Raw genomic sequence first — 26,514 nt, 5'->3', positions numbered from 1 at the left:
TGAGCTCAAACCACTCATGGTTTGAGAAAAATCATTTCCTCAGCAATGTGAGAGAGACTAACGTATTAGCTGGAAGGTTCTTTCAGGAATGAGACTCAGTGTTGCAATAGATTAATGAAGAAGGAAACAAAGCATAGTGCATGTCCAGGCAGTGTTTCAAAACCAAGTGCTTATGATCCTTCATCTAGCAAACATTTTTGATCATCATCTCTCTTATTCACAGGTGTTTGAGTAATTACTTGTATAATTATTTAAATGAGAATCTCACAGAATCATAGAATCGGTAATGTTGGAAGGGACCTCTGGAGATCATCTAGTCTAACACCTCTGCTCAAGAAGGGACACCTAAAGCATGTTAGACAGAGTTGCATCCAGGCAGGCTTTGAATATCTCCAGAGAAGGAGACTCCACTGCCTCTCTGGGCAACCTGTGCCAGGGCTCTGTCACTCTCACAGTGAAGAAATTCCCCCTCACGGACAGGCAGAACTGCCTGTGGTTCAGTTTCTGCCCATTGCCTCTTGTCCTGTCACATGGGACAACTGAAAAGAGTTTGTCCCCGTCCCCCTGACACCCTCCCTTCAGACACTTACACACATTGATCAGATCCCTCCTCAGTCTTCTCTTCCCCAGGCTGAAGAGGCCCAGCTCTCACAGCTGTTCCTCATAGGGCAGGTGCTCCAGCCCTCTGATCATCTTTGTAGCCCTACACTGGACTCTCTCCAGTACCTCCATATCTCTCTTGTAGTGGGGAGCCCAGAACTGGACACAGTACTTGAGATGCGGCCTCCCCAGGGCTGAGTAGAGGGGCAGGATCACCTCCCTCCACCTACTGGCAACACTCTTCCTAACGCACCCCAAGATACCATTGGCTTTCTTGGCCACAAGGGCACGTTGCTGGCTCATGCTCAACTTGTCATCCACCAGCACTCCCAGGTCCTTCTCTGCAGAGCTGCTCTCCAGAAGGTCAGCCCCCACCTTGTACTGGTGCCTAGGGTTATTCCTCCCTAGGTGCAGGACTCTGCACTTGCCCTTGTTGAACCTCAGGAGGTTCCTCTCCACCCAGCTCTCCAGCTTTCCAGGTCTCTCTGAATGGCAGCACAGCCCTCTGGTGTATCAGCCACTTCTCCCAGTTTGGTATCATCAGCAACCTTGCTGAGGAGGCATTCAGTCCCTTTGTCCAGGTCATAAGATCCATCTCAAGTGGATCCTCTTACATTAAAGACATTAACTGTGAGATAAAGAGTAATATACACCAGGTCCTGATCCTATTGCTACTCCTGATATCTGAATTGTTAAAGAAACCAAAGGAGTAAGTCATCTAGAGAAGGTGTTAAAATGTTTTTTTTTCTGGATAAGGCCTCAACACTAACACCTTTTAAAACCAAAACCTCATGATTTAAAAGCATGTGATCTGTTTGCAACAGACACGAATGCACAAAATGGAAGAGCAGTGTCTGGAATTCTACATTCAAAGCCACACAATGTACTGTAAGAAGAGAAACAACATCAGAGAGACAGAAAGACTCTAGTAGCTCATTACAAACCTCAGGCTATGGTCCTATTCAGAGATGAGAGAAGGGAGGAAGAAGGAAAGGTGAGAGAAAGGGAGGGAAAAAAAGGCAAAGAAAGAGAAAGAGACTATGCACTCGATGAAGCTGTGTTAGTGCTTCAGCTAAGGTATAATTTCAATTCGTAGTCAGCAGAATTTATAACAACAGGTTAGCACTTGAGCATCTCCAGGTTAATCTGCTAAAGAGTTAAACACAAGAGAAATGAAGCATGTATTATCTTCATTTTAGAGCAAAACAGCAACATGGAGATGAGGGAAAAAGTAATAAATGAATTTGTTTATCCTAGCGTCTGGTTGATTGTTTTACGTACCGAGGAAGGGGATGGTAGAGGTCATAGGGCATGATCTGCTTGTATCCATCACTGTTAGGAATAATAATGCCAACCCTCTGAGTAGAAGGTACACACAATAAAATAAACACTAGATGATTACATTATACAACTTTCTTTTTACACAGTATCACAAAGAAAACTCCAAAACAAGGATATTTTACCTAAATTGCTAGTACATTTAAAGCAAAACATATGCTCCCATCCTACTGTTAGCAAGTAATTCCAAGAATAAACCACCAGTTAATATTTTATTCTTACGAAGATACTACTGTCTGACTAAAAGCAATTCACTATTACAAATGACCCAAATAAACTGCCCAAATATTATTTAAATTGACAAAGTGACTATCTCCCATAAAAATAAGCTTTCCTATATGTAGTATTTTCTCTTTCAGAGTCACTGAAGACAGTAAGAGAACTTCTGTCAGCTTCAGAGAGCTCTAGATAAAACCATTCTCAAAGTATAATATGGTTGTTTCTGCCCTTCGGATACAACGTCTGCTTTTACAGGAGTTGGGATTAGAAACTGAGGGCATCCCAGTGCAAGAATTTAAATCTGCAATTCATGTCTCACCATCTTAAGCAGTCAAATTCCATTCATCTTCAGAACCTGCCTCTTTATTTGGACTTTTCTGGAAAAGTAGCTGGACAGAAGAGGTCTTTTTGGCATTGTGGTGACCGACTAGCTTGGATAGGATGATATCATTATAACATCTACAGAATATATCATCTAAAGTTTATAATAGGCAACAATGAAGAACATAATTAGTAATTTTTTAGTGAGTATTATGACAGTTATGTATGAGATGGCTATCATTTGATGTATTGGCAACAACATTGTCTTAGTAAAATGGTAGCCTGGGATTTCATACCCTCTGACCCAAGGTAACTCTGTACCCATCTCTACCCAGTTATCTGGCATGTCAACTAGTATCAAACAGATGATCCTAAAGTGTCTTGTTTACCAGCTTCGTCAGCACCACTGTGCAATAGAGGACTTTGAGGGGGTAGAGGGACAGGGCCATGAAAGGGTTAATGCCATTCACACTAAAAAAAATCCTCTCTCTCCTAACTCAAGTAAGGTACACAGAAGAAACTGATTGAAAAAGATGAAGGTAGCTGTTCAGAGCCTTGTGCAGATGAGAGGTGCATAGGTGTCTGTCCTGCTGAGGGTTTCTGTAAGCAGGAAAAAGCAGAGGGGGAAGGGAAAAAGTATTCTCCATCCTCAACATAGTTCACTGAACAACGCTCTCAACATTCAAAGGAGTCTTGTCATGCTCAGGCTAAAGAGTCAGTGCTAGATCAGTGTGCTGGAATTTTCCAGCTAATGATGCTGAAGCCAAAAGAGCGTGTGTGATGGGGACAGGACAGATCAGTGTGCTGGAATTTTCCAGCTAATGATGCTGAAGCCAAAAGAGCGTGTGTGATGGGGACAGGACTGCTCCCTGTTAGGTTAGTAAGCGCTGCAGTCACAGGAGCCCTGTGCATGGCTGTGTGTGCCCACATGTACATAGAGCTGCCTGCCGTTGCAAAATCTAACAGTTCATAAAACACAGTTCTGGTATTGGGAAACTTTGGAAATGAAGACAAACAAATGAAGACCACACTTAAGAGTACAACCAATGAGCAAGACTTTCCAGACGTAGCTTGGCTGACAAATGGCTACAAAGGTTTGAAAAACTCAGCAGTATATTTTAAGAAGTCAGAAGGAGACTTTTTTGAGTCTTTTTTGCTTGTGCTTTTGGGAATATGTGCTATTTTTCAGACTCTTCTACCACTGATGCTGAAGTTCCACTCCGAAGTCACTTTCCATCTCACCAATTTGCTGAGGAATTGGTGGGAAAAAGATTAATAAACCTAGTTCAGAAATAAAATAATTATACTACCTAAGTTGCTACTACCTAAGAAAGGAAAAGATTTCCAAATCTGTTTTTCACTCAAAGTAAGAAATAGTTCCTTACTAATAAGCATAATCCATATGCATAATTCCTTGATTCTTGGTCTTCTGCTGCTACTTGCATTAGAATGCAGAAAATTCAAGGCCATTCCAATGGAAATAACTAACTCATATCCAAACACTGTGATGAAGTTTACACACCATCTGCAACACACTAAAAAGGGACCAAATTAATATAGTCATTGGAAAGATCTGACTCAAAGAATTTTAGATCCATAAATTGCATGTCTGTAAACAATAAAAAGCTCAACGGAATTATTCGTATAATTCCTGAATATTTGTGAAAGTCTGCCAAAGACTGATTCTGCCATGATAAGATAATGGTCCCCTAAAAGACAAGTCTTATAAGTACATAGAGAAACATGATGCCTGACCATAGATCTCTCGTATGATATTTTAAAACGAAAGTACTTATCTCAGGCAACATTTAACTTTGAAAACTTTTTTTCTTTTGCCATTGATGAATAATGATAAAATTCTGACTTTCAAAAATCAACTTGAATAAACAACAGATGAGTAGATAGTCATTATACCATTAACAGCAGCTGCTATTTAGTCTAGTGTTTTCCATGCACAAAAAAAGCAAACCTAAGTAAATCGTTTAGAAATCAACTTTGAGATTGCTTTGGTGAATCCTGTATTTTCTAACGGATAAGAAAGACTTAGATTGCATGTGCCTAATAATCCATCATAACGTTACAAAAAAACAGAAGAGAACTAGGACTTGGGTTTTGTTCACTGTACATCGCTCAAATAATGCAAAGAGGATGCTGTAAGATGATGTGCTAAATGGAAAGGGCAAACAACTATTCCTCTAGTACACTGAAATTTGTGGCTGTTGTGGGAGTAGCAAACAAAACTTACACAACACTGAGAACAAAACTGCTTTTGCAGGAACAAGTGGCACAAAGCATATTATTTTGGAGAGCTTTTTCTCATGAGTCTGAAAGCTCATGTTTCTCAAATCAGCAAGCTGTTTTATACACCCTGTAGATGGGTTTGTTTTCTTCCTGAATGCTGGCAGCTTCAATACAATTGCTTTCCCAAGGCATATGTCCAGCTGGAAAGAGAACTGCAGATGCCAGAGTTAGGTGTGCCCCACAGCAGCCTGCTATCTCTTCACATGTTCTGGGTCCCCTGGGACCAGTGCCCACAGCAGTGTTACTTGTAAATTTTGTTGTTGTCTTCCTTTCCTTTTCCTCCATGAACTAGTTCTTAGCGCAACTGAACATCTCAGGCAGTTTCCTCCCTTATCTCTCTGATGACTCTCCCACAGGCAATGCACCAGATCTTCTCAGCTCTTAGTGTTCGTGGCTTTTCTCTAGTGAGATCCAAGGACAAACGGCCTGGCCTCGAAGCAGCACGAGCATTTGAGGGTTGTTGCTCTCTGTAGTCCCAATCTGTAGCCTCCATGCACTACTCATACCCCTTGGGCTCACAGCCTTCACTTTTGTTGTTGTTTTTGTTTCCTTGTGGGGGTTCTACCTGTCATGCTGTAGGCTAAGCACTGCACTTCCAGGTAGCTGGAGCTGTTACAACTCTTTCCTTTTGGGGACTTGCACAGCAAAGACTTAGGCCTTCCCTGAAATCTGTATGACTTGAGAAAAACCAGTCTGTGGGGCAGGGACTATGTCTTCTATGTAATGATATGAAGTACATCTAGGATATTAATAACAATTGATAAATATAATAATAATAAAAAGTTGAAGTAGCTTAAGCTGGCTGTGGACAGTTAATTAATTGACTGAAAGAAAATAATTGGAAGATGGGAAAAGTTAATCACATAAAACATATGTATATGAGTCATAATTCTCCAGAGAGCGACAGTTATTACTAGAAGACAGGCTTATGAGGAAGTCCCCAATTTATCACTGCAAATCCTGACACAAAGGCAGTATGTGATACTACACTCTCACGTCAAAGTGCTTTAGGAAGACATCGCTGTATGACATTATCAATCACCTTTTACTACAAGAACACTTTCTGCCCTAAAAAATAGATAACAAAACCCCTAAAAAGGCTCTGTTAAATTGTTTTTTCATGTGTTACTCTGTAAAATATCATTGTTTGTGTCATACCCATAGTAACAATATACTTTCAGGCAACATTGTCTACTATTGCATATAATAGCATCCTAATTCTAAACTACGCTAGCAGTATGAATTCCATTTGCGGTTTCTGGTTCACAATACTTAATCCTGAAATATATGCAGTCATATCACGCATACCTTGCACCCCATCACTGTGAAACCTGACTTGAAGAACCTTGAAGAACTATTGTGTACTCTGTGTTCAGTGCTTTTATGTAAGCATGTAGCTCTACAAATCAGTAAAAGTCAATGTCTCCTATCTAAAAAGTTTCAAAATGGACTGTCACTGGGTACTTTAATAACCTACTTAAACAATACAAAAGACTGAGAAAGTTATATTTCTCAGTCAGCCTCCAGAAAGCTTCACAAATTTAAACAGCTTCAGCATAGCAATATTTCATCTTTGTAATAAATGACACTGACTTTGTGGTATTCACTTCAAATTCTAAGAAATGCATAGCTTACTTATGATTACTATAGACTGCTAAAGACTCATTTCAGAAATGGAAAAAGCATATTTTTAAGGAAACATGACTGAAATGTGGATGAATGAGCTAGATTTACTGTTTCTTTACAAGATTTGATATAGGTGTTCTAAGGTTAAAGTAGTGAAAGTACTCTCTTCCTGTAGCACAGCTGTAATGTTTCTGAAAATCTATTAAAATGGAAGACACAAACATTTCTCATTTTCATTCATTTTAATATTTTATGGTGGTTTGGATAAGTAGTGATTGATATAAGGACTGAAATTTGTTATTTTCTAGTATTAAATGTTTACAATTGAACATCCACTGCAAATCTCAACAGTGAAATATCTCTGTAACTTACCATCTTACTATTTGCTGCTTCCTACAGTTTTGGTTTCTTTTAGGATTTAAAGTAGACTCCCATCATCTTTCCCATAATTTCATCTTGGACAGACAGATATCCATATTTGATGCCCCAATGCAGTACAAAGTCTACTTTTCCACCTTACAGCATTTATCTGACGTACCTCAATAGCTTCTTTTCAGCTTTATGTCTTTAATGAAAAATATTCCCTTCAAGTTGAATTTATTCAGCTACTTTTAACACTCTGATTAATGTTTCCTGACCCATCATTCCTATCTCTTCTGAAAAGAATCATTTTATAACTAAATTTAAATGTCATTTGCCCCTTCCAACAGTTCCAGTTCTCACCTATTTGACTTGAGAAGAAAATTGCCTCTTCAAGCATTAGCAGTATTCGCAGCTGAACTTTATCGTACTCTTGAACTCAAATGACCTTTTTTACAACAACCAGAATAATGTCATTGCTATCAGCTCATTCTTTGCCTACTCTTCCAGTATCTGGAGACATATGTACTGCCATTTCTATGCAAATGTGTGACTATTTCCAATTCATTCTTCCTGAAAAATTCCCCGATGATTCCTTTCCTGCTGCTGTGAATCCTTTTTGACCTTCTAAACAACTTCTTCGCCCTTTCTCATGCACAATGAATCATTTTAGCTCATTCCTCCAACAGCCTTTTTAGTTCCTCAGTCACTTCTGAACTGTTCAAAAATTGCCCTCCATTATTTTACAACTGGAACAACTTGACTCTCAGCTGCAGGCAGCACACTTTTCACCAATATCAGTCTCACTTTTCTGCCACACACAACTTCAGCTATGCTGCTGCAAAAGCATTTTTTTCACTTCTGTTTTGAAGGCAAAAAAAAATCCATTGTCTCATCTCCCCTCTGAATTGCTGTCTCGCTTATGATTCTTTCTATCTTTAGAATCATTCATATGGATGAGATTGGCTGTGGAAACAGACCAGCCCCTGGCTATCAGAGGCAAGCAAAGTTCAGAGAACACCACAAGGCAGAAATCCTTTCTCCACACTCTGCAACAAATTAAGAACTTAAGTAAAAATGACCAAAGCCAGGAAAATGACCATTTGCCTGAGGCAGAGATCAGGAAAGGGCAGTAGCATGACTTGTGTCCTATATAATTCAAAAAGCTGGGCTGTTGTCAAAAAACTCAGTATCACTAGTTAACTATGGGATATTTTATATAAAAGAGTATTCAAAAAAGAGTTTAAATCTATTATATCTACCACTTGAGGGCAATAACAATAAAAGAGTCAAGAGTCATTGCATCCCAAGACCCTTTAATCGCTGCAGATTTATGGCTGCTACTGTGTAAATAAGACCGTCTTTTCAGCATTCTAATCCTATTAACCTCTCAAGAAAGAATGTGGTGAAATAGAAATACAGCTCTACTGTGATACTTGTCTGATAAGTTCTATCAACTTTAATAGATTTAGAGAAGTTGATAACAAGCTAAAAAGTTTGCCTTGGGCAATTTCACATATCAGCTGTCAATCTCTAATGAAGTGAGGAGAACTCTGTTATTAATTAAGATTTTCTGTTGTCATTTTAATCATATAGACTTATTAATTACTATTTTTCCTTTCCCTTGAATGAAATGCACAGAAGTTTATCATGCACATATCACTGTAGCCCAGGAAATGATTAGACTTTCCTATCAGTAAGTGTATTGAACTTTAAGATCACTTAAAACTCATTCTGTGAAGCAGGTTCTCAGTTCTCAGGGTTATGCTGAATAGTCAAACCATTTTAGTGGTCTTTTATGCATTCTGACTTGTGCTGCATTGTACAGCATTGCAGATGTTAAATTAGCTACCAACTAAAAAGGGATGATTTTATCTAATGTTAAATTTATTTTTGCTCACATTTCCCTCCACCATCACTCAGAAGGCCTAACTAATTCTTCTAATACTCATTTACCTTTTCTCTTGGGTTGATATTCACCCTTTGCCAAAAATTTTAATATAAACACTCCTTAAGTAACTCTTTTTTGTTTCTTTATTCAATGCCTCTGTGTACTTCTACAATTATTTTTGGTGGCAATCACCAAAATCAGAACTCCAAAGGAAAATTTTTGATGGGGAGAAACAAGAGATTGTAATTTTGCTGGAAGATTCTATAAACCATGCATGTCTGTGAATTCTTTCAGGTATCTGCATGTTGAAAGCCTTGCTCAAACTATGGATTTTTCCAAAAACTTTCCATGAGAACTAACATCATTTATGGCAGCTGGCATATAGACAAAGCTCTAGGCAAATTTCAGGATTTTGCCACTGTAGATTAAACTAGCATTATTGGCAAAGTAGTAAAAAGAACATACATGTTAGAAACTTGCTAGTATGAAGTTTTCAAGATGGTATGTAACTTCACTGTGGGGTGAAGTTAAAATCTTTGCTGAATATACCTTTACACAGCAATTATGAATAGAAATCTCTTGCGCAGCATTGACATCTCCTTCTGTGAGTTGGAGAGCTCCATAGCAACATACTGCAGAGAAAGTCATGGAACAAAAAATGATGAGATTCATAAAAGATAGAGAACAGTGCAGCTGAGAATGCCACCTAAGAACTCTATATGAAATCTAGATGCAGCACTGATGTTTCTCTAGAGATTATCTTGGAAAAATGGCTGGAAAAAAAGTCTTTTGTATGTTTTCATAAATTGATTTTTGGAGGAATGCCTTTGAATTATTAAAGCATGAGCAGTATGTTCAGTTTCTATCTCCTCAGAGATGTCCTATATAGGTGCTTAGCACACCCAGTTAAGTTGGAGTCTAAACAGACTTTTCTCAAAGCAGAAAAAAATGCCATTCACCTTTCATTAGAAGATATTAGGCAGGATGGTACTGAATAAAACCTTCTTCTAAACTTCCATCTTTCAAAATCTTGGATAGTTAAAAGATTCATAATTTAGGACTTCAAATCTGAATGTTGGATTTTGCCAGACAGAAGATTTGGACCGGACATTGGACTTATAATCTTTCACACACTGCTTCTCTTCTGAATATGTAAGAAATTGCATTTGTGAAAAGTTGATTCATTTTCGACATTCATTCAGTCTAAGCTCTTTTTGCTACTCAAAATGACAATACTACTAATTATTGCCAAAATGGGGGAAATAAGGCAAAAAGTTTCTATGCACTATGCCTGAAGTGGCGACTAACTGCAGCACTATAATACTTCTAATATTCATTTTATCTTTTCTCTCAGGTTGATATTCACCCTTTGCCAAAAATTTAAATATAAACACTCCTAAAGTAACTCCTCTTTGTTTCTTTATTCGGTGCCACTGTGTACTTCTACAATTATTTTTGGTGGCAATCACTGTCTTATAGTATGGACGATATCAACCATTAATCACCTGTGCTTCACTGCAACTGTTTTATTCAGGAAAAAATTATAACGTGCATTTCATACTGGAGGAGCAGAGCAGCACACAGTCACACAGCAAACACATTGGAGAGCTGAGATAACATCCTCACACTCCTAACCACCATTTTCTGATTCACCTGCCCTTTTCATGACCCAAAGAAAGTATAAAGATTCCAGAAGTTACCACAGATTTCCTTTGGTTTTGTTTCTGTGTTGTTCATTTTTGAACTCTTTAACAAAGGCACTTTTGAAAATAATCATTTATACTTTGGCATTCTATGAATATATTTCCAAAAAGCCAATTCCTTTCTGTTACTGCCTGTACCATGGTACAGCATAGCTGTACTTCTAAATGACTCTCCTTCCCCTTAAGATCTTTGTATCAACAACTTTGCCTTGCTATGCCTTATATAAAACAAAAATACTTCCTGACATCTGTCCAGCAGCTATTTTTTTCTTTTCCCTCTCATGTGCCATGCAGTCCTACGATTTACACATATGACATTTAAAATTATTGGGGAAAGCATGGAAAATATACATAGTATAAATTTCAGAGTATAAATTACATATTTGACCCAGAACTGTATTTTAAAAAAACAACAGATAAATAGGATTAATTTCTTATTTGTAACTAAGAGATGGATCTAAAAGTTAGGTTCTATTGCACTTTGCATTTCTCAATAATCTCTGTCCCTGCTACGTTCATATTTATGTCTCTCATTTGATCAGACCTAGCCTCTACTTCACTGACTTTTGTTTTGAAATATACAAACAGAAATTCAAAGAAACAGATTTTGTCACTTGAGAAAATCACTGAGGAAAAATTGCAAGATTTTTATTATATTAAAGATTCTAAACCAACTCTTAGTACATTTAGGTAACCAAAGTAATTAAACATGTTCTGTTTAATGTATTTACTGAATCAATTTACTGGAGTGAAGGAATATAAACTGCCATACGCTTAGGTTCAGTGTGTCATCAGTGATGCAGAAACTTGAGTGTTAATTTCAGGTATGAATAGTCAAGGAATATTTATGATAACTTTTCAGAAGATGAAAGGTAAAAACCATCTTGAGCTTGGACTATTTTGCTTACCTTGCTTAAAGCCAGTACTCTTGGTTTGGAAAGTGATTAGCTTTGGCAAATGATATATAGTCCCACAGCTCCTAAAAACAGCCTTCTTCTTCTCCAGTCTAGGACAACTTTTTTTCTCTGGTGCCCTCCAGCAATCTGAAAGGCCACACTAACTTCTAGGTGACAGTTATATGAAGTTGCTTGATCAAATTTGGTACAAAACCACTCCATAGACAAAGGAACAGGTGAATAAATTGGTTTTAGAGAATCCTTCTATGCATGCTTACTGGGCTGCCTGTAAATTTTTGTTTAGTAAAATCATGCAAGAAGACCAAGAGGTTCTGGCTTATAAGTGGTTATGGCCTAATTTCTGCTGAAGTTTAGGGGAATCACTGCAACACAGGAACAGGTCCATTTTGTGGTTTTATTTGCTCCTCCTCTGATATGCTGGAGAAGTAGCTCTATGATCTTACTATTTTTATCACTAATCTTCTGAGGAAGAACATTTACCGGGGCTGTAGAGAGTAATCTTCTGTGCAAGGTATCATATTTTTACAAGCTGCCATGACTGCAAGTAAGCTTTTCATCACGGAGAAAATATAAAAACCATAAAAATAATGTCTCTGATTGTGATGGCAACCAATTTCCAACAAAATCTTTTTCCCAGAGATATTTTTTCATATCTCACTAACAATTAAGAGACATGTGTTGACCACGGGATGTTATCATGGGTAATTTGTTTTCTCATACTTTATCATGCTTAATGAGGCAAAACATAATCTGGAGGGAAGAAACAACCATTTCAAATGCAATAGTTGCAACATGCAGGGGCTAAACATAAACCATTTTTCTACACAGTACATCCTCATTATGAGAAAAAGTCAATTACTCTATAAGCTACATTAGAGTAGAAGAAATAGTGAGAGGAGCATTCCTCTCTGTTTTACCTATGAGTAAACCTGTTCCATTTTACTCATTCAGAGCCTGGTCTCTTTGAAAGTTAGAACCGACTGACCTTGCAGGACAAGGATCCAGATTACACTCCTGAAGTTTTGGCTTTGGCTTGATATTTTCAGGATAATAGTGACAGTACTGATCAGCTACTACCCGGTTGTTTCTCAGATCAAAACATTCAGCAGATGTCAGTTGATAACCTGCAATAGCCAATGAAAGAAAAAATACATGATTTGTTCTTGTTCTTCTTCTCTCTTGTTGAATTACATCTAAGTCCTGGTTTTATAGAAAGCTTACCGAAAACATCAATACAGCTACTGTTTTATAGCTGAGATTAAAACAATAATTTATAAAAAAAGTGGGTGCCCTATAAATCTTCAAAATTACTTCACCATCAGCTCTACAAAATGTGTCTATATCTGATCAGCAGGCCTGAAAAACCTACATATATGCCAACAACCAACAAAAGCATCTACATTCCAGAAATTTTTGAAAACTGCAGTGACACAGGAGAATATAATTCAGAATTCACATGGCTGTTGCTATTACTTAATATCGGTTTTAACAATAACATTCATAACAGATGCTGCACATAAACACAGTAAAAGGTAGTCCTGATCTGATGGGATTACAACTGAATTACATGACTCAGGAAAAAAAAAAAAAAAGATTAATTACATGTTAGAACTAATTTTCTAAGGTCACATTTCCTAGAAAATGTGTCCAGAGAATTCACAGATCCGCACAGGACATATTATTAGATATTAGAAGCCATGCCTCTTTGTGTGTGGTAGTGGGTGAAATCTGTCACACTTCAAGCTCCTACCATGCAAATGTTTGCCCTACTTTTCAGTCAGAAATTATCTTTTCTTTATCTCTCCTCCCATGGCTCATCACAAGAGCAGCACCTGTGCACACACCCCCTCTTTCACAATACTGGTGCTTCTCCAAAAGGGGCTGTCACACTTTTTTTTTTTTTTCTTACATCCTATTATATTGTCCAAATGAGGAGCAGAAAAAATAGATAGAAAGTCATAGCAGTAAATTTGCTTTACGTCCCAAGAAAAATCATCACACACAAAGCTAAGTCATGGTAATATCATTATGTACTATTACCATTTGCTGACAAAAGTAAATTGTCTTTCACCTTTTATATATGCTGTTAATGTAGCTTAAATTGGTAAAAATTTGAAAAAAAGATGATCAGTCACTGATGTTGATGACTTCTGCATTTCATTAGCATCAGCAAAACAATACCCACTCCATTGCAGTCTGTCAGAAGTGGACTAAAATTTAATGCAAAACTTTGTATGAATCCTATTAAATGGTATCTTCTTCAGATACCCTCAAAATGCTAAACAGGAACTAGTACACATTTAAGAAACATGAATTTTCCTGTCTTAAATCACATGTAGTGAGAAACAAATCAATATCATCAAATACAAACACAGAAGCCTAAAGGATAAAAAGAAACCAAAGGCCAGAATTTCGTAGACAGTAGAAACTGTTTACACTCAGCTTCACTTTAGAAGAGTAAAGTTACAGACGGCGAGTGGGAGGAATGGAGAAATGAGACATTTTGTGATTTTAAAGCAGGCCCAAATCCCATCAGGCCCAGGGCTGAAAGTCTTCGTGCTTGCTAGCTACAGCATTAAATGCAGCCATGTGTATCTCAGACACTAAGCACAGAGCTTGCTGTGCTGTTAAAAAACCCACAGACAATACAGCTGTTACTATGTCCTTCCTTACATTTTTATATAATTACGCTCATGTTCAAATTTTGCCCAAAGATCCAAATCCCAGTCTAGGAGTTGGGTCAGATCCTGTATGCAGATGACTCTTTATGGAATACGGTGGTAATTCATTACCTCCTCCACAGGATGCTGAACAAGGGAAAAAATCAGTTTCTCTCCATCGGTGAATGATTGGCTGATAGAAGATAAACTGAACTGAACTGTCGGTTGCACCAGCATAACGGATCTGGAAAAGATGTAATGCCAGAAGGTGAACCTGACATAAATACCAGCTAGAAACATTCTGCCATAAGTATCTCGCAGATGTCGGACACTACAAGAAATGCCAAAACTACTTTGTAACACAAAAATGAGATGCACAAAATAAAGTATAGGCTTGTGGCAGTAATACCAAAACTCACACCAGAAGTTATAGTGGAATAAATTGTTGGGGGCATAGTTAACACTGTTTTACAGAGGATGTTCTGAAATAATGAAGAGATGAATACTGGATACTGAATACTGGAGACAACAGGTATGGGTTGATTTTTACTCCACCTTCCTACTGTCTCCCCCTGTCATATTCCAAAGGATGTTAGATCCTTAACATTCCCAGGCACCTTCCAAGACCATGTATACTATACAGACAGGCAAGGATAAAAAATAGGAGGCTGTGCTGTGAAAAATACAAACTATAATAGTTCTAATTCAGGACTTCTTTGTTTCTGAGGTGAGGTCTCATACTTCTCTGTGGTATCTGGAGTCTTTGTTCACTTCATTTTGGCTCTAAAAATCCTCCTTTCTGTCATAGGCCTGGACTCTTGCCTGAATCTAAGGGAATGTATGGAAAGGTCTTGAAAGTGTGTAAATACTGGTCACTTTTAAGCCATCTGAGCTTCACAATGCTTTGGGTACTTTGCATGCTGGATGGATTTCCTAGTTTAAACCAGACTTCATAGTGCAAGCAGTGCAATATGGAAAGAGACCTTTACTCTACTGAAGTTGATCCTTTTGTATCTGGCTCAGGAAAAAAAGCCCTCTTTTGATAGCTCTACTGTTTAATATAGTCATGGAGACTTCAAAATCTCCACAAGGGAATCCTTGTCCTTACCTCTAGCCCCTTCCATGAGCACCTGGCAAGGGAGGATCAAGAATGCTGCTATAGGCTTCTCCTCGTTGATTGTTCTTCCTAGGACATGGTGTATTGGTGTTGCTTGGGCATCTCTGCATCAATGACATGATGCACATGGACGGATGGAAAACTGACAAGTCACAACCAGGAAAGATGCATCCTTCTCTAAGTCCTATTCCAAGTACTCCTACTCTGAAAAGCAAGTATTACTATTCTGAAAAGTGATTGTTCCTTTCCTGTTTTCAGACCAGCTTAAAATGTTTCAACACTGCCTTCTTTTTCCCTTCCCATGTTTTCTAGATGCCCATTTTGGAAATATTATTTTTCAATCCCTCCTTTCCTCTCTCTTTCCAGACACTGAGAGATACCCTCAAAGAGAAAATATTAGACTAAAAAACAGAAGCAAAAATATGACAAATTGAGTTGAACAGAGTAATCTGGTTGTTTGTTGTGTTTTCCCCAGTTCATGGAGAGCAACATTATAAATAACAGAAACACTTGAAGAGAAGGAGGAAGGCAAAAATGCCAGAGGATATGTTCAGGGATGTAAGAGATCTGGCCCTCTGAGACTAAGGCTGCCTTTTTCTAATTAGAGTAAACAGTGATGTAAATTCCCACCAGGAAAAAGAATACAGCTGTAGAAATACAGCTTCTTCAGCAAAAGGGAGGCCTTTTGCACAGATTAATATCGTTTGGATCCGTATGTCAGAAAGAGGATATCTAATTCCTCATGTAGGGATGGTACATTAATTACACACTTCAGAAAGATCTTTCCTAGCTCATGAAAGCCTCACATACTCCTGGGAAAATGTTTTATTGTGCTGGAAGCCATTGAGGGAGGTTCCTGATCCGACTGTGCAGAAAAAGAATTCACTATGGAGAATTCTGCTCTTCCTCTTTAGTTCTAGAGACTCTCAGAGATTCTGAAAAGCAAAAGGTCTACTCAGCAGTGTGGTCTTTAATAAATCACGATGAACAGATCAAGAGCTCATACAGAGCCTACTATAAGAGGAATAGGAGAGAAAAAAAATCACATAAAATATCAGGAGGACATAAGAACCCCTTCCCTGTAGACAATTCCTGTGTGTCTGCAGAATTAGCTGTCTGTTCTGACACACAGAAAAGAAAGGTAAAGTCTCTTCCAGCCTAAAATGGAAGTTATTCATACAGTCATGATAACAACATAGGTGGGATAGAATTACAATGAGCCACAGCCATGACTAAGATCATACAAAACAAGCAAGGTGAAATAAGCAGACACAGTACTGTTTATTTTTTTAAGGAGTACTATAAGCACAAGAAGAACCAATATACAGTGATTCCAGGCAGCAAAAATGTTTTTTGATTTTGTTTGTTAAAAGCTTGTTAAAGGTAAGGTCTTGATCCAGGAGAAAATACTGTTTTTGCCACGTGGGGCCAACTTTCACCTACAGAAATATTCACATCTGCAGTATAGTGACATTTCTGACTCTTGCCACGCTTGGCAGTCCCTTCTCCAACACTCTGCTAGTTATAAGAAATAGCAGTGCTTCAGAGACATCTTCAATACTTAAGAATCTTTTACAACAGTCCCTAGAAGAAGTCTCTAATTTTTCTGCATCTTTCTTGCAACTGTATGGAGAAAATAGCAGTCATTCACTTCTTGTAAATAAAATTCTAAGTGTGTCAAGAGAAGGTAATGACAGTTCAGCCCTGCTCTGTGCATTGCAACCTCTCTGGGAGCATCTTTGACCTTCTCTACGTCTCTGGGGAATTTGGAAGCATTCAGAACATGGCAACAGTGCTCCCTACTTGGTGGCTAAAAAAAAAGGCCAAAAGGAGATCAACAGTCTCAGAAAGAGTAAGACTCCACCAAAAGTGAACTGTCTTTTCAATACTAATTGCTGACTGGAGGATTTTTTTATATATATTTTTATTTTTTTTTTTTTACTTAGAAAGAAGTGTACCACCTAAACCAGAACCAGAATATGATTTTTTGAACTTGCTTTTTAATTCCCTTGCAGCCCTAGGATGATCTTTGCCTTTGAGCTCCAGGAAACATGTGGACTGTCATGCTGGATTCATATCCCTTGACTGTGAGAGTCCTGTGTTGGGTCATCTGGCTTCTGTGGTTATTTTTAAATGAAAGACAGATGGAACTCCTCAATTCAACATCTAAATCAGCCAGAGAAATAGCCAGGAAATTACATTACATACCATCAGTTTACTAGGTGATATGCAAAACATCCTCAAATCAAACCTACTTACCAAAAGAGACGACTAAACTTTGATAGAGCTGTGCTCCTTTAGATTACTAGGATGACTACTAAAGTATTCAAACTAAATTCCTCACAAGGTCAAAGTAGAAAGCTAGAAGATCTGAATCTTTTCTTAAATCCCCTTGCTGTCCCCAAGGGAAGAACCAGACTGAAAATCATTGCAATGAATTGGATAGGATAGTTGGCAGCAGGGAAATCCATTTTATCAACTACAAGAGGTATTACAAGCTGCACATAGCCAACTACTAACGGCAACAGAAGCAGAAACTTCTGAAACTAGGAAGAGCTCCAGAAAATCAAGGGCAATCCCAAATATACCAAAAAAGGTTCTACTGTATCTGTTCTACAGACACCAACCATAACATGCACCTCATCTACAGAAGGACATTTCACCACCAGTGACATGCTCCCAGAATAAGAGCATGCACCTTTGAGCAAGCTACACTAGCCCCTTGTACAGAGTTACTGCCAGACAAAAGGGAAGAGCCCTGACTGTGCACTCTGGTATCAGATACCGTTCCCTACCTGAATATATATGAACATATACATAAAATCTTTGAACCACTGCAACATACACAGAACAGTATACTATGAGAGAATTCTCCTAGAATCTTCTGTCCTAGTCTACAAACAATTCCTTATCCTTACAAACTCAAAACATCAACTTATTATGACCTACTAATTGGGAAAAATGTGACACTCATTTTCATAATCAGCACAAACAATACTCCTCCCTTCCATCAATCATCATGCTTATCCTAGAATGTAATACTTCATCCTATGCCCTAAATACATTTCTGAAAGTGATGTGATTGAAACAACATAACCCCAGAAGTACTCAGTTACTGAGGAAGAATATTTTTCACAAAACATGAACACTGTACTTCTGGTCTCTCATCCTCATCTTCAGTGATGCCTTCAGAAGATGATCCTGGGAAATAACACATAAATATTCTGAATGAAAACAATAGCAAACTCAATAGATTTTGATTTTATGGACTATTAAGCCTTTTTTCCCCCCCTTTTCTTCTGCAGGTATTATCTTCCAAATGCTCTGCATTCCATACAGGGCAATGGTCTGTGATCTCTCAGCTGATAATTTCCTTTTTGCTATCCAGAAACTAATCTTTGTTTTCTCTCAAATTTTCCTACTGACTAACAAAATTAAGTTGTTAAAAAAAACTGCATTTTTATTGGAGTTTAGGCTTCTGTTTTAGACATCAGTAAGGTACTACATCTTTTTACAACTATATCCAATGATTTCACAATTAGTAAAACGAAATTTAAACATGGAAAAATAGCAGTTTTCATTTTTATCATAGAAACAAGATTATTGTGGTTTTTAGTCACAAGAAATTTAACTAAGAAAAAGGAAAATTTTGAAAATTCTTAACAAATGCCTTGCAACTGTTCATTAATGCTATTGCTTTTTCCACAGTTCACTTTATCCATATTTAATTAAAATAGTTAAAAATTATTACAAGTGAAATTCAAGCCTGTTCAGATGCTCTGAGATTCACTTTTCTAAAGGTGTAAATTCTTTACTAGACTATAAAATGTGAACTCACCCAAAATTTACTTGCATGTTGAACATAAAATTATAAACATAAACAGACTGCCATTACTACATTTACTTCTTTTCTTTTGTAAAAATAAGTATTATTTAATTGTAATCTAACTGTATGTTGATAAAATGCTAATAAATGTAGAAGAACATTTATTATCATTATTTGTATTATGGAAATATCTAAGAAAATCATTTAAAAAATCAGGCTCTATTGTGATAGATGTTGTATAAGAACAAATGGGCAATATACAAGCAACAATATTTACCACAAAAATGTTGTGGACAATGAAGCAAAATGAACAATGTTGGCATTAAAACACTATATTACTTAAAGCTGATTTTTGAAACAGATAAATTTTAGAAATTTACACATGACACCAGGATAAAGTTAGAGAAAAGACAAAGCAAAAATTCAAGAGACAGCTTGTTAAAGAGATAGAAACTAACATGCCTAAGAAACTGCTTCAGTTTTCCCAAGTTAAAAACTGACATTAGAAGAGATTTTAGATCAGCAGTATTTTAAACAAATACGCAAGATTAATGGTAACAAATCTCCAGATCCAGACAGTATTCATCCATCAGTTTCCAATCACGTACTATAGGAAGAATTCAAGAATAAAAAACACAGTACCATATAGCTTACTAGTAAGAAAGGTTAGTGTTCATATCAGAAGAAAAAAAAAGAGTAATATAACAGCAATTTTTAGAAGGGATTCCATGGGAAATTACAAACAAATTAGCTCAAGCTCTGTACTGGCTCAATAGAATGAAAATAAAGAGTAGAATTCAGTGATGCCCCACCCCGAGAAGGGTGATGCCCTCCAGGCTTGATGGTTTCCCTAGTCAAAGAATCACAATGGACACTAATAAAGGTGACTTAGGCATTCGGATTCTCAGAAAAAATTTCTTAGGTCCCTCATCAATGATCCTAAAGGAACTTGATTTAGGAGGATTCACCTGGGGTTATGACTAGTTAAAAGATAAGGGTGTCTTATAAGCAGTTTTTGCAATAAAAGATTACCCGTGGAACTCTGCAAGGATGCTAGGACATATCCTATCAGCCAGACCCTAAATGATCAGGAGAACTGGCCAGCGGTGAGCTGGCCAAGTTTTCGTATGAAAAAACTATGGATGATAGCTAAAAGTGAAATGGACCATGAAAAATCTTCAAAGATTTGGCAGACTAAATTCAAATTTAATAAAAAAGAAATAATGTCTGTGAGAAAAACAATCCTAATTATACATGGTAATTATACTTGAAATGGTCTCCACATTAGCTATTACTATTCAGGAATAAAAATGAAGAATTGCTACAGGCATTTCTCTGAAAATGTCAGCTCAGCATGCAGCAGCTGTTAAAAAGATTAATCAAACATTATGAGTTCACAGAGAAGGAAGAAAAAACAGGACATTGCATCACCAAGTAGAATACACTTGTCTCCTGAACACTATGTGCCGTTCTAATCATCTATTTTCAAAAATATAGATTGATACATTTTATATATATATTTATATTAAATTATTAATCATTTTTATTAAATCACTTATTTACTTAATGTAAATACATTTATATAAAATTAAGTGATACATTTATGGTCATATATATATATACTTAGCTAAATTGTAAGATATTATGAAAACATACAGTAGAAGTAGAAAAGGCACAGGAGAAGGGAAATAAGGATACCCCTTCTATGGACCTGCTTTGATGAAAAGAGAGATTAAATGCAATAGTACTCCCCAGATTAGGAAACAGGCAACAGATGATATGACATAGATCTCTAATGTATAGACATCACAGAGAAAATGTATGAGCAGTGACCATTTACCATTCCTCATTGTGGAAGAACTAGAAGGAATCTGAGAAATTTTAACACTGAAGGTTGAAAGATAAGAAATATTCCTTATTTTATAGAATGCCTAATTCCTTGAGGAACTTGTCCCGAGAGATAAGTGTAGTCAAAGGGCAAACACATATATATGTGTATATAAATATATATATAAATCTCTGTTTGTGTGTGTGTTTGTGTGTGTGTATCTGTGTGTGTATATATATATATGTGCATTTGAAATAAATACAATCACTCTGGAATACAGACTTGGATGAAGCACACTATTCACTTGACCTTGTATGGCAATTCCAACACAACTGCAGAAGAAATATGCAATCAGAAGAACAATGATGTTCTAAGTACCATTAATTCAAATAATTTGTGTTAAATAGAAAACAAAAAAAGGTGGATGTGAAACAGAATCTGTACAGCACTTTCAAAAGAAGACTATACAACTTCTACTGTTTCTGAAAAATTTTGCCAGATTTGGCATAATGGGAGAAAAAGAATCTTTTCTTCAGCAAATAACTTTTCTGAACTTGTTGCAGAGATCTTGTCAAGTTCAATAAAGATTAGGTCTGTTTTCATGATGCCTTTAATCATGGACTTGATGTACAAAATATTACAGAAGTGTATCTTTTTAAGAAAAGATCTTTTTAAGAAAATTAGACTAGATTTTTTAATGGCTATTGCTACAAAAAAAGGCATTGCATGCAAATACAGGTTGATGCCACCATCACCAAATATAGGCTGAAGACTACTTCATGGTCATGCTCCTTGCTGGGTCCAGTCTTCACTCTATTGAAGTGACCTCAGCAAGTCATTTATCTCAAGAAGTAATAATTTATGGCCAAGAGACTGTATTTGAATGATCTCTTTTAGATTCAGCAAAATGCTTAGGTTATTGTATCGCATGTCACCTATTTGATGTAATCATAATTAAACTTTAACTCTTACTGGTTACCATTGTCAGCCTGGTCTCAATTCTAACTCATCTACTGCTAGGAGCATAATCCTAGCTTTGGCCTACCAGGTCTTTAAGGATTAGATCCTTTGCCACTTGCCATCTGACTTGTAACCACCTGCCAGATCTCAGGCATAACCTCCTCTGGAAAACTTTGCCAGCATCAGAACAAACCTACACAGATGTTCCTTACTGACATCACCCCTGTTCTCACATGATAACTTCTTTAAAAATACAACAATAAGCCAGCCATAAGCAGTAAGTTCTTGTTGTCCTCTGCCCTAAAAGAAGCATAGAAGCCATTCTGTTACATGAGCTAAACCGCTGTGTGTTCCTGGTTCAGAATTGACTGTTTAATCGCACCCTGGCATGAGCCTGACGCAGTCCATCAGCCTCTGCCAGCTGAGTCACCTGTATATGCACAGGTTGCTATAAGCCCTTGCCAGTCCCAGGAAGCTGGATTAAGCTCCAATCTCTTTTGTTAACCTGGATCGTAACCCAAATGCAGTTCTTTCTTCAGCATTTTCAGACAGTCCTAGGTCACAACTGAGGTAAAAGGCAGCTGGCCAGCACTTTTGCTTTGTATAACTCAGCATCCAGCCCTGAACTCTACCGTGGCTTTAACTTCTTGGCTAATTGGTGGCCAAAATCCTAGTTTTAGTGTTAATTCTACTCAAGATAACATAGCCTGCATTGTATCTCTGGGAGACAGCAGTTCTCTGATAGTACTGGCACAAAAATTAACCAGGTGTTCTACTCTGGCACCAACCCTCAACCATGGCTTGTCAGCCCTAGAAGTGTGAAAAATAATGACAGCACAAACCTAACCCCAGTCAACATATCTCTGATAGCCTCCAGACCAACACTAACCCTGTCTAAACCTGTATAATAATCAATCTAATATCAATTTAGTGGTCCATGCAAGTCCTATGAACAAACACTCAGCTTGATACCAGGGACTGAAAACCAACAAAAGCCTAGACTAGTCAGGTTTAGATCTAGACTGTTTTTTCCTGTGACCAGTCCTAAATCTGAACAACATCTCTTCGTAGACTTTGTTCTAAGTTCAATGGTCTTTACTACCTCAAAGTGGAACTACTGAAGCTATACCCCAGATTGCTCAAATTAGCAGTACTAGTAGCTTTAAACAAACAGTAATTACTGTTAGCATTATAGTATCAACTGTAGATCTCATCTGACAGATGCTCATAGAAGTGTAGATGTGTAATATGTGAAATGGTCACTCTAAGTTTCTCTGTTTTCTGTCTGAAACAGACTACATGGAGGGGGAGATTTTTTTTAGCATAGACAGGTGAATGTATGGCTTTAGGTAACACCACAAATCAATGGCAGGTCTACCAGTAAATGACAAGTCTCGTTATTTCATGTTGCTGATCTGTTCTCTAGATCACATTGTCAGCAAAAAAAACCTTCCAAGTGAAACTGACCTTCATTTTACCAGAAGTTTATCAAAACTGATATATTTTTTTCTGAAAAACATTTCTGTTTATATGAATCAGAATTTTGTATTAAAAAGTAATTAAAACAGGGAAATCCTCAGAATTTTAGTGGTAAGATTCAAGTGCAATTTAGCATAGTTGCTAAATCCTTTCAGGGAATAACCTGCTTATTTGTACCTAGCTATCACATAACTTAGACCTCAAACATTGTCTTCCTTCAGGAGTGTACAGGAATTTATTGAAGTTCACCATAATTTTTTCTGTATGAGATAAGGAGATTTTCTGCTTTCTTAGCCTCATTTCTTATGGAAACAAGATGTATGAAATCAAGCAGTCTCCTAACTCACCCTAATTGCTTTCAAGTATTGTTTATTTCCAGTCATGTTTGACTGAGGAGTAGAGTTCTCAAGGACATTATGTTTTCCCAACCAAACCTGTGTTGAGGAAACAGACTGTACCAGCAGTGATCATTGATAGAAAGGCAGAGAGAACTCATTAGTGTTGATTCGGCCTGCAGCTAGCCAGCTTGCACACTCAGCACTTAGCATACAAGTACCGTACTGTGGTTTAACCAGCACATCTCTCCTTTGATACAGAGGGAAATGCAAGCACAAAGAGGTAAAGATGTTTTTCATGTCATGTAGGGTAACAATAGCAAAACCAGGAACAAAACCCTCCTGATATCCATTTCAGTGCCTATCCACTGATCTGCTTGACTATCTGTCTCTAGCCAGTATGTTCTACTGGTATGTTTCTACTGGCTGATATGTCTGTTCAACTTCTTCATCAATGACCCGGATGAAGTTTGCTGAAGATACCAAGCTGGGAGAAGTGGCTGACACATCAGTAGGCTGTTCTGCCATTCAGAGAGACATGGACAGGCTGGAGAGCTGGGCGGAGAGGAACCTCATGAGGTTCAACAAGGTCAAGTGCAGGGTCCTGCACCTAGGGAGAAATAACCCTAGGCACCAGTACAAGGTGGGGGCTGCCCTTCTGGAGAGCAGCTCTGCAGAGAAGGACCTGGGAGTGCTGATGGACGACAAGTTGACTATGAGCCAGCAATGTGCCCTTGTGGCCAAGAAGGCCAATGGTCTCCTGGGGTGCATTAGGAAGAGTGTTGCCAGCAGGGAGATGCGAGGGTGGTGATCCTGCCCTTCTACTCAGCCCTTGGAAGGCCTCATCTCAAGTACTGTGTCCAGTTCTGTGCTCCCACTACAAGACAGACATGGAGCTACTGGAGAGAGTCCAGCGTAGGGCTACAAAGATGATCAGAGGGCTGGAGCACCTGCCCCATGAGGAACGGCTGCGAGAGCTGGGCGTCTTCAGCCTGGGGAAGAGAAGACTGTGGGGGGATCTTATCAGTGTGTACAAGTACCTGAAGGGAGGGTGTCAGGGGGATGGGGACAAACTCTTTTAAGTAGTGCCATGCAACAGAACAAGAGGCATTGGGCACAGACTGAAACATAGGAAGTTCTGCCTGAATATGAAGAACTTCTTCACTCTGACACAGCACTGGAACAGGTTGCCCAGGGAGGTTGTGGAGTTCTTCTCTGGAGATATTCAAAGCCTGCCTTGATGCAACCCTGTCTAACATGCTGTAGGTGTCCCTTCTTGAGCAGGGGGTTGGACTAGATGATCTCCAGAGGTCCCTTCCAACCTCAACCATTCTGTGATTCTGTGATTCTGTGGTTCTAATTAACCAAGCTGCCTTAAATCCAAAACCAGCATTAAGAAGGCAAAGTGAGTCATGATATTTATGTTACGCTGATCTTAGTCATCTGGATGTCATCTGTAATATAGATAATGATTTTACAAAGTGTTCCAGTCACTTCGAACTGACCAGCATCTGTTTTATTGGGACACAGTCACATGCAAAGAGAAAGGAGTGCATTCTTCAGATCAAGCTTCTCTTTCTGAACCAGTGCTGATAATTTTAGCTTACTTTTTTCAGCTCTGTTCACCAGGCACTTTTGTTGATAGGCCTGGTTTGGATTAGAAGTTGCTAACATACTGCTATGGCAGAAGACTGTCTACTGGACACTGCTCCAAATCAGTCTAACCTAGTCCAATCCAACACAATCCTATCACCAATTGTGTTTTCCAACTTACCATTCAAAATTCTAGCTGCCATCAGATCTAAATTAAATCAAATGTCTTCTCTCTCTAGGGCCCATAGTGAAAAACTTATGTAGCCCTGGACATGATACAGGTTTTACAGTTTCACAGCCGAAATCCTTCGGATTTCTTGACTCTACTGAAAAAGGATTTGTTTTATTTTAATTCCCAAATGTTCATTTTTGCAGGTGTGTTTTCCTATAGAACGTGTGTATTGCTTCCAGCAATGTGTTTTGTGTTACCTAGAAGAATAGAAATGCTCTAATGGGAGGAAACAATTTGATACTTATTGCCAGTGCAATACAAAGCAGAGCTTCAAAATGACACCGTGATTTCTCAAGCAGAGTCATCCCATTTATTTTGTAGCTTAGGGACCTCAGTACTCCATTACAGTATTTTGTGCAATTACACTGGTAAAACCTCCCACAAATTATGGAGTAAAAAGACAGACTCTTTTTCTTTCTACTTGTCACAGACTAAGCAAGCTGCATGGCCTTTGATTTATACCCACCTCAGAGAGTGTCTACAGAGAGTAATCTGTCTTTGATTGTAGTGAGTTCATCTTTTCTCTTTAGGGTTCTCAGTGGATATGCCTTCCTTGGCATAAAATCAGTCTCTTTTCCAAGGAGAATCCAATGAAGATACTGATAAAGAATTTCATACAGAGTTCAAGAGGTAGCCCGGACTAGACTCTGCGGTAAATGTTTACCAGGAAATTAAACTCCAAAAATTTTTCTCTCATTTTTCTAATGCACCTATCTTACCTCCTTTTTTATTTTGCCACAAGAAGTGTATTTGATTAAGGACTCTCACCTTGACAGTGAAATCTGCAGTGAGAGGCCCAGATATTCTCAGTATCTCCTTGTCAGGAAACTTCTGGAAGTCAATGCTTGAATTGTCCATGAGGAAGGAGCCTGTGGAGCTGAGGTTGTTTTCAGCCTTCACACCTTGCAGAGTCTTGGTTTCCAAATCTGACAAATCCAAACAAATTAATACGGAACTAGAGCATTATAATTTTAAATAACAGTAAATGAGGGTGGAAAAATAATGGGGGAGTTGTAGGTTTGCCTGCTAAATTAGACATAATGATACTCTTTCGTTCTCTTCCATGGTTTATTCATATTCCCAAACATTCCTTCTCTTCTTTCTCTTCCCTCCCCCCTTTGGACTTGTTCAGCCTTCAGATTTCTAGGTCTGTGTTCACTTCCTCACCCCTGAGACATGCTTTTACTTTCTCCTAGACATACTAATCC

At 37.9% G+C, this 26,514-nt stretch overlaps 1 protein-coding gene across 1 annotated transcript in view; it reads right to left on the bottom strand.

The window, feature by feature from the left end:
- Positions 1 to 26,514, bottom strand: part of ADAMTSL1 (ADAMTS like 1) — a 473,068-nt gene that overhangs the window by 110,332 nt on the left and 336,222 nt on the right. The window contains exons 8-11 of the mRNA XM_062599771.1: positions 26,075 to 26,232; positions 14,069 to 14,180; positions 12,262 to 12,400; positions 1,882 to 1,932 (exon numbers count right to left, since the gene is read on the bottom strand). Coding sequence (XP_062455755.1) covers positions 1,882 to 1,932; positions 12,262 to 12,400; positions 14,069 to 14,180; positions 26,075 to 26,232 — 460 coding nt within the window. The remainder of the gene's footprint in view (positions 1 to 1,881; positions 1,933 to 12,261; positions 12,401 to 14,068; positions 14,181 to 26,074; positions 26,233 to 26,514) is intronic.

The sequence above is a fragment of the Rhea pennata genome, chromosome Z, assembly GCF_028389875.1.
Source record: "Rhea pennata isolate bPtePen1 chromosome Z, bPtePen1.pri, whole genome shotgun sequence".
Taxonomy (NCBI): Eukaryota; Metazoa; Chordata; class Aves; order Rheiformes; family Rheidae; genus Rhea; species Rhea pennata.
The sequence above is the reverse complement of the archived record's forward strand: the minus strand, read 5'-3'. Positions and strand labels throughout refer to the sequence as shown.